The sequence below is a fragment of the Syngnathus floridae genome, chromosome 2 (assembly GCF_059516105.1).
Source record: "Syngnathus floridae isolate MCC-2025c chromosome 2, RoL_Sflo_1.0, whole genome shotgun sequence".
In the NCBI taxonomy this organism is placed as follows: Eukaryota; Metazoa; Chordata; class Actinopteri; order Syngnathiformes; family Syngnathidae; genus Syngnathus; species Syngnathus floridae.
This window is the reverse complement of record NC_142414.1, coordinates 12,592,285-12,601,247: the sequence shown is the minus strand read 5'-3', so window position 1 is coordinate 12,601,247 and position 8,963 is coordinate 12,592,285. Positions and strand designations below refer to the sequence as shown.

At 40.4% G+C, this 8,963-nt stretch overlaps 1 protein-coding gene across 1 annotated transcript; it reads left to right on the top strand.

Moving 5' to 3' along the window:
• Window positions 1–49: 49 nt before the first annotated feature.
• gdap1l1 (ganglioside induced differentiation associated protein 1-like 1) lies at window positions 50–8,775 on the top strand. Its single transcript, XM_088369085.1, has 6 exons — window positions 50–290; window positions 2,252–2,444; window positions 3,825–3,998; window positions 4,347–4,441; window positions 5,220–5,334; window positions 5,410–8,775. Exons 1-6 carry the CDS (start codon window positions 108–110, stop codon window positions 5,751–5,753), a joined length of 1,104 nt encoding a protein of 367 aa, XP_088225211.1. The 5' UTR covers window positions 50–107; the 3' UTR covers window positions 5,754–8,775.
• The last annotated feature ends 188 nt before the right edge of the window (window positions 8,776–8,963 follow it).

The following is an 8,963-nucleotide window of genomic DNA, read 5'->3' as shown; positions in this document are numbered from 1 at the left end:
CTCTCGCGATGACCCCCCCCCCCCCCCCTCCCCTCCCACTACCCCACCCCACCCATCGCTCCCTCCTCCGGTCGCTCCTCTCCTCCGCACGCTCAAAACGCTCTGTCATGGCGTCTTCCAACCATGTTACCCCCACCAAATGTGGCTGGTGGCCCATCTCGGCGATGGACGGGGACGGCAAAATGACAGACGGGGATGAGTGTGACGACCCTTGCACGGCTGAGCCTAAAGCGCACAACAAAGACAGGCTGGTTTTGTACCACTGGACGCAATCTTTCGCCTCCCAGAAGGTAAGGTAGCAGAAAAATGGAGGCACCTTGGTGCTATGCTACCGTATGTGTGTCTGTTTTGTTTTTTTACGGCGTGTGCTCGTCCATATGCACGGAAAAATATGACTGCAGCTGTGCGCATCTTCCGTTCGACAGATTTTTTTTGGTTTATTTCTTTGGTTGCTATTTTTTCGGCGCTGCAGCAAGGCGCTCATTTCCTCGACGCGTGGTCAGTATTGAACGTGTAGAGACGCGCGCATCCTCCTCCTCCACCTTTCCATTCCGTGTGACTGACAAATGACAGGCTGAATAATTTATTCACATGACGCGCAAAAGCACCCCCCCCCCCCCCTCCTCTGCAGCTGTACCCTCCTCACACATGTCCACAAATACACACTACACGAGAGCATAGGCCTTGATTTGCACTTATGTGTTGTGTGTTGCGGAGTACTGGCTCACACGTGAGTGCCGAATGCAAACAGTTGTGTTTTGGCAAGTCTGCGTTGTAAAATTGCGTGCAATGCATATTGAAAATCGTTGTGGTGAGAAGTGACAGATGCTTGGCTTCAACATTTTCAGATACCTGAAGATTACCATATTAATTTATGTTCTATGTGCTCTAGTTTTGCAGCACTGTACTTTCTTCATTTGAAACCAGGTATCGGGGAAATTTGAAATGTCATACCAAAGCCTCAATCACAAAGTGCATCCTTTTCTTATTGTAAATTGTGCCACGTTACAATGCCACACACATCTTGTTGGGGTTGTAAAATACATTTTGGCTAGAATCAAGTGTAGTGTTGTTAATAATCCCTGCAGTCTCCATCGCTACTCGTGTTCATTCAAACTTGAATTTATTTAACACTCTTAAGGCGCACCATTTAATCAATACATTAATCAGAGGTGCAAATTTAGTCTCAAGGCATTTTTCACAACCATGATTAATTCGGTTGCATGCCCTGCCCTACTCAAAATTCGGAATAACCTTTCTTAGATAAAAACAATTTTGGCTTTTTTTTTTGCACTCGAGTTGTGTTTATAGTAAGCACATTGAAAACAGTGCATGAATGATGCCTTGACTCACAATCCAGTAGCAATAATGTTAAATACTACAATACAACCTCTGGTAAAAAGTTTTAAAAAGTAAGTACGTGGGTGTCTGTGGACAAACAGGATATTGAATAGGCCAGGGGTCATCAAATTAATTATATACGATTATATGTATATTACCTTTGGCACAATGGTGATCTAATTCCTTAGGAGTTATTTTGGTGGCTTTTGTTTTCTAACATGGGAGTAAGACACTGTACTCACACACATCGTTAGTCTCGTGGTGGGTTCAATGACTGCTCACAACGAAGGACATCTAAAAAGTACACAGAAAAAGAAAATAACTCATCTAATGCACCAAACAGTTACATCTAATACACCAAGCAGAACAAATTTAGAATTTTTAACAATATTTGACTAAAATTCGAATTATAAGAAGTAATGGCATTATCACACATCAGTACTCAGTATTGGCCAGTACTAATGTAAGTACTTGTACTCGTTCGTAAGCTTTATTCTGTGACTCCTGAGCATCTGAACCACTTGGCACGAGTGACTAACACGATTACATAACAAAGTGTCGTTGCAGCTTTGTTAGGAATCACACAAAATCCTCATTCCGACCAATCAGTTCATTTTCAATTGAAACAAAAAGAAAATTAAAAAAATAACAGATTTTTTTTGTTATTTGTTTCAATGGCTAACAAGCGTGCATCTTTACTTTTCGGGTTTCATGCTGTATCAATACACTTTGTTGACACTACTTTTGTCACCAAAGTGGTGACAAAATGCAGCGGTGCAATGTGATACAAGTTTTATACTTTTTTGTTGCCATTTTCCAAACATCACAGATGCTTTTGAAATGCAACTTTTCTCGCTTTGATAAAATGGCAGCAGTGTCTTTTCAACCGCACAATGCTCGATGTTTACAGGTCCGCCTAGTGATCAACGAGAAGGGTCTGGTGTGCGAGGAGAGAGACGTCAGCCTGCCGCTACAGGAGCACAAGGAGCCGTGGTTCATGAGACTCAACCTGGGGGAGGAGGTACCCGTCTTCCTCCATGGCGACAACATCATCAGTGACTACAACCAGATTATAGACTACTTGGAGACCAACTTTGTAGGAGGTAAGATTTCATGCGGATTTTGCAAGTCAAATTGATCAAAATAAGACATTTGCAAACAACTTTTTTTTACTTTGTAAAAAGATGCCCATCAATCCTACTTGTGTGACATGGCTTAGCTGTTGTTTTTCACTAAATAATATCAAATAAAAATAATTGTTTAATAAACAGTAATCAAGGATTTTCTTTTTTCCAAATATTTTTTTAATGCAACTAAAATTGTATCTAATTAATCGATGGATTAATCGATAGAATAATCAATTAAAAAAAAATCAATAATGGATACAGTTCATAAAAGCCTGCTCAGGGTGTAGCCTCCCGTTATCTCAAATTCTGTTGCTATAGGCTCACTCGAGACCCGAATGAGAACAAGCGGTATAGAAAATAGATGGATAGATAACTGTGTATACATTGTTTGCTTGCACACACGACTGTAAAGCTTGGGTGGCCCGTCTTATATTATTGTCCATTCAGCCATTATGCTGTTACGTAATCTTCCAAGAGCCTTAGACCAGAAAAGCTGGCCGTTAACCGCACAAGTCCCTTGTCTTCATTTAGTTTGCAGCCATGCATGAAAAGTCCCTTAGTCCATAACCTAAACACTGACCAGAGATTATTTTAAGAGATTCATAAATATTTCTTTCCTCTAAATGTCACGTGACGTCAGATGGCTCAACGTTTTCTCATCAAGGAAGACAATCTCAAGCACTTGTGTGAATTTTAATATCAGCAGCAGCGGCTACTTTACATTTGTGTTCGGGTAATCGGATGGCTGCTTATTTATTTAAAAAGAAAAAGATGAAAAACGACTTCATCTTCCCTTTGCTTGTTCAATTCAGTGTTGCTTTTTCTGCTGTACCTGCATTGGCCACTGAGGGGCAGTAGTATACAGTCATACAAACACAAAACAGTCACCTCTACTCTTAGTGACTCAAACTTCATCTGTTCATGCAGCAAGGCTTGGTTATATGACTGCACCAGTCTGAACCGATCTGGAAACTATCCCAACTATTAAAGCTCCAAGTTGAAGGCATGCCCCAAACCACAAATGGTATCATTCTTGGTTGGAAGTTTAAATACTTGGCTTTTCCACACCTACGAAGCTTGGTGTAGTTCGAACCAAGGCTTGTTGCATAAACTGATGAAGAGGTGAAAAGTCAACCACAACAGTGAAGTTGCGATCGATTCAATGTCCTAAGAATGAAATGACCTAGATGAATGAGAACATTCACAAGCATCTGTCAGTCCCACTTGCAGAGCTAGAGGCAGGGCCATGGAGGTCACTGCCCCCCCCCCCCCCCCCAACCTCCTCCTTGGAATATTCCTGGCCGGATGCCAGGCCAGATCATTGACTTTTGTGTTGTATTAATTTCTCACCTGCAGACTCGGTGGCTCAGCTGATTCCGGCGGCAGACTCACCAATTCACGAGCGCGTGCACCAGTACCGGCAGTTGCTGGATGGCCTCCCCATGGACGCTTACACGCACGGCTGCATCCTCCATCCGGAGCTCACCACCGACTCTATGATCCCAAAGTACGCCACTGCTGAAATACGTCGTAAGTGAAGCCAACTTGCAGGGATGATATGTCCTTTTTAGGATGGAAACGTCCGGCTGAATTTCTGTTAGGTTTGCACTAAATGTCCGTGTGAAATTAAGCTGGGGAATATGGGGTAATTAAAATTACAGCTCACTGTTCTGCTAAATGTACTTCTTAGAATTACTAGGAGCCATGCGCTTGACACAGTCCACAGCATCTAATTTTCAAAATAAATCAAATAATTTTTGTTTAGTTTCGCCATGTAAAGCAAATGGCCCACAGACCGGTACTGGAGCCTTGCGCATCATTAGGCTTAACGGGATCCATCCACTCCAGTATTTGTATGTCGTGTGTTTACGACTGCAGGACATTTGGTCAACGCAGCAACGGAACTAATGAAGTTAGACCACGAGGAGCCCCAACTTACGGAACCCTATCTGTCCAAGCAGAAGAAGCTCATGGTCAGTTCAGTGCATGAATGCTTCATTTTTTCATGTACGTTTTTGGTTTTGTCAATAAAATACCTCCCTCCAATGATGGGCAAATGAAGCTTCAAGACGATTCATGAACCCGTTGTTGTGTTTACTTAGACATCTAGATGGCACTGTCTGTTCACCAAAGAGCTGAAAGCCCACTGACTTGCCATTTCTTAAAACCTTCACTTTAAACCAACATTGCCATCTAGAGGAGCCAAAGAATACAACAACTGGTTCATGAAGCTTCATTTTCCCATCACTACCTGCCTGTTTCATTTTTGACACAATACCTTCAAATTGACTTCATTTTTTGTTACTTTACCATTGTAATTCATTTAACCTACATCTTTTTGTCTCTTAACCAAGCTCATGCTTAGCCTGTCACTTTTTGTACTTGTTCATTCGCCATGACGTAACACGTTCTTCCAGGTGGAAAAAGCCGTGCTTTGACTGCGGCCACAAGTAAACAAACACTTCTGTGTCATTTCACGAAGGCACAGCGTGAGAGTAAGCAGGCCCAATAGCTTAAATAATTTCTTCTCCACCGCTGTAGTTTGAATGCGTGAAATGTTAGTCAAAAACAAGATGTTTCAAAGAGGTATAGTGATTCAAACAGAAAATTAATCTGATAGGTAAATTGATTCAATAATGGAAATTCATATACTAAGCGTGATCATTGAGGGACTGGCTAATTACTCGACATTATCGTTCCTCTGATTGATGCGTGGATGTTTTTTTTAACTTTCTATATGACAATCGACAGGCGAAGATTTTGGACCATGACAATGTCAACTACCTGAAGAAAATCCTGGGAGAGTTAGCCATGGTTTTAGATCAAGTGGAAGCCGAACTGGAGAAAAGGAAACTGGAGTACCAAGGTAGGCAGGCACGACGCCTCTCCGTCCCGATGACAAACGTCGGCAACAGCGCAGCACTGTCGTTTCCCCTCGCAGGTCAAAAGTGTGAGTTGTGGCTATGCGGACCTGACTTTACACTAGCCGATATCTGCCTGGGAGCCTTGCTGCACAGGCTCAAGTTCTTGGGACTTTCTAAGAAGTACTGGGAGGACGGCAGTCGACCCAACCTGCAGTCCTTTTTTCTGCGCGTGCAAAAACGCTACGCTTTCCGAAAGGTCCTGGGCGACATCCACACGACGCTCCTGTCGGCCGTCCTGCCCAACGCCTTCCGAATGGTCAAAAAGAAGCCGCCCTCCTTCTTCGGGGCCTCCTTTCTAATGGGATCCCTCGGCGGGATGGGCTACTTTGCCTATTGGTTTTTAAAAAAGAAATACATGTAGTGAATGTTCTCTCGGTGTGTTCAATGTCTGTGTATACGTGTGACATTTTCCGTAACATTTGACAACGGCAGGAAAACCGTACTGAATATAGAAAACAATATTTACCGGGGCGAGTAAAGAGACAGTGTATGAAAACATTCCATAATAAGACATTTCTTGACTGCACATTTTCGGGCACTCGCGGCCTTCGTCGAGCTCATTTGCTCTTGTGTTTGACCTCTGTTGAAGTCATGCAAACGGTTCTCTTAATACTACACTCCAATCAAACTGGTCTCACGCACGCACACACACACACACACACACACACACACACACAAGGGTTAAGTGACCTTGGCATGCCGCGATCCATCGTCATTACTCATAGCTGCTAAAAGCATTAAGCCACAGGAAAACTGTATCACTTTCGAATCTGGGCCCGTGTCCAAAACAAAAACGTATGACAGAAATGTATTTATAAAACATCTTAAGCCTTGAAAGTTCTTAGAAACTTAAAAGTGCTCGGGGGGAAAGGAGAGCTTTTCAAAAGCTTACAGTACAAGTTGTTTTCAGTGTTTCACAAAAGGAAAATTCATTCTGAACATTTTAAATGGCTATAATAAGAATTAAATGTCATAGATAACTGGTAAATTGTGACTAAATTGAAGAGCACATTTTTCCATGAAAAAAATATCACGATGCAAAAAAATGACACCATTTTATCTTAAGTTATTGTATTGCCCAGTTAATGCTCTATAATTGTTTTTCATCACATAAAAAATTTCCCTAAAACGTTTTGGCCTTTATTCTTGAAAAACTGACTTTACCCTAAAAAAAAAAAAACATTCTTGAAAGAGCGCCACTTTAATAAACAATGGTGAACTAAATTATCTTAAACAGTTGTAAGACTTTTTCACCTTTTGAATACGCGTTATTGCATGAAAAAAACTTTGTTCATGTAAGAGTCCAACTCTTGAAATAATTTATTATTGTACAATACATTTTTCCCCTCAAAAAAGCATGAATTTATTCTTATAAGACTCCCACTTAATTTTCATATTTATTTTAAACTCAAATCTGAAAGAACTCATCATTGTTATGGATACGGGCCCTCGTACTTACTCTAAAGATAGAAAGTGGCGTGTAACTATATACAAGAACATGACTAAGCGCCGTTTCCTAACATACCAGCTGTACATGGGCAACACACGCACACACACTCACGTCCTCTTGGTTGATGTGAGCACTAGAGATGAAATCACACCGTACACTCTCTGCAGCCACCAAGCTTGGGAGTTTGCGTTTCCTCGCTAATTTTGTGCTGCGTGGAGGGGGAAAAAACACAAAAGGGCACGTCCTCTTCCACGCGTGTGTAAATGTCTGGATCCCCAGCAATAATGAGCAGGAAAAAATGAATGAATTCCGTCCGCTGCTGTTTGTTTGTCTCTGGGTTTTTATTTGCAGTTGTAATGTCAATATAGCGGCAATGATGAAGAGTTTGGTGACTGTAATTTCTGACCTTGATTGAGTTATACCGTATGCCACTTCTGAAAATGACTCAAGGCACACCATCATGCAAAAATTGGCACAAAAAATACATAGTGTTGCTTTGAGACACTACATTGACTTTTTGGAGATAAAAACGTTTTGGCTGATATGCTGTTTTGACTTACAGATAGGCCTGCAACTAACGATTGTTTTAATAATTAAATGATGAACTGGATTTAATATTTTAACCCCCATCCCCTAAAAAAAAGGACATTATTTTAAATTGACTATAGACATTTATTGTTGACAGGGAGAAATTCTAAAGATTTTGACACTTTTTAAATGAAACAAGGTCTGTTTTTGGGATGGCAGTTATTTCTTAAATTATTCTTTTTTTGTATCTGATCCATCGATTAATCTAAAAAAAAAGTAATCAAACTGATTAATTATTAAAATAATTAGTTGCTGCCCTATTTTTCTATAAAGAACAATATTGAATTTCTGTTTTAAGAATTACTTTTGGAATAGATTAGTATCATTTCTATTCGTCCCATAGAGAAAAGACGATTTGAAATGCGTATCTTGAGTTATGAAGTCGATTACGCCAGTGTCTCAAAGCACCAAAATAATGATCCCATCTCAATTCACGCACTAACTTATTTGGTGTAAAAGTCTGAACACTTTGCTGCATTCTTCTGGCAACGGGTGGACAAACCGGTTACTTAAATGGACGCATTTCATTGCTGTCCCTGTCACTGGTATGTTAATGCAAGACTAATCACATGACCTCTGCTACACTTACAGCTCAGACATTTGCATCGACACATTGTTCAACTTGTGTATGGTGGAGCGTTGCTCCTGCACAAGGAGCAGCAAAATTATGGCACAATGTGGCAAGGTAGTTTTGGCTTGACAGTGTGACTTTAGTTTTGGAATCACAGCTGCGATCAGAATAATAGCGGCGCGTTTAAAACTTTCGATTCTGAATCCAAGCATAGAAAAAAGTATCACATCAAAATCTGTTAAGATTTTGCTTTCCTGCGAATCACTGAGCAAATATCTAGTTGTATTTGAGCTTCACTTCTATGCTCATTCGTGGACTTGGATTTGATATCGTTCAGGTTTCGATTTGGAATCGAATGTGCAGCATTTGAAAAGTGTTTGCAAGAATGGAAATAAAAGCAATTGTTAGGATATTGAGTCACTTTTTAAAAGGCACCGCAACTATTATTCTGAACACAATTTCGATAATTGCAACACTCCACTGACAAAGCGCGCGTACATTCATTTTATTTCCTGGTTTGGTTTTGACTCCGCCTCTTGACAAGGCCAGGAACCTCGTGCGTCACACACACACAATCGAGAGATTATACTTGTGATTGTGGCCGTTCAATCTCACAATAATATATGTTTATTTTCTACCTTTTATTTTTTTATATTTATATATATGCATTTATTTATGGTGCTTTTTATGATGTTTGTTCATAAGCCTTAATTTATTCTGTTGCCATCAATGAAAAATAAATACTTTAAAAAAGTACAGAAAAAGTGTTTTCACTTTGGTAGTCTTCATAGATTCTTCATTGTGATGAAATGCTAAGAGTGCTGTCACATTAACGATCAAATTTGACTTTTTAATTCACTTCAGCGTTGATCAACCTATTAGTAACATTGTTGGGGCTTGAGTCATGTCATTGAGCAATCAGCTTCATGTACTAGTATAACAAATAATATTCAGTGGCAAAT

What these genes read in the sequence shown, in the direction of transcription:
- gdap1l1 (XM_088369085.1), top strand. Translation starts at nt 108, where the DNA reads ATGGCGTCTTCCAACCATGTTACCCCCACCAAATGTGGCTGGTGGCCC. An exon ending in AATCTTTCGCCTCCCAGAAG is followed by an intron (nt 291 to 2,251) that starts GTAAGGTAGCAG and finishes CGATGTTTACAG; the next exon opens with GTCCGCCTAGTGATCAACGA. An exon ending in CGCCACTGCTGAAATACGTC is followed by an intron (nt 3,999 to 4,346) that starts GTAAGTGAAGCC and finishes TTACGACTGCAG; the next exon opens with GACATTTGGTCAACGCAGCA.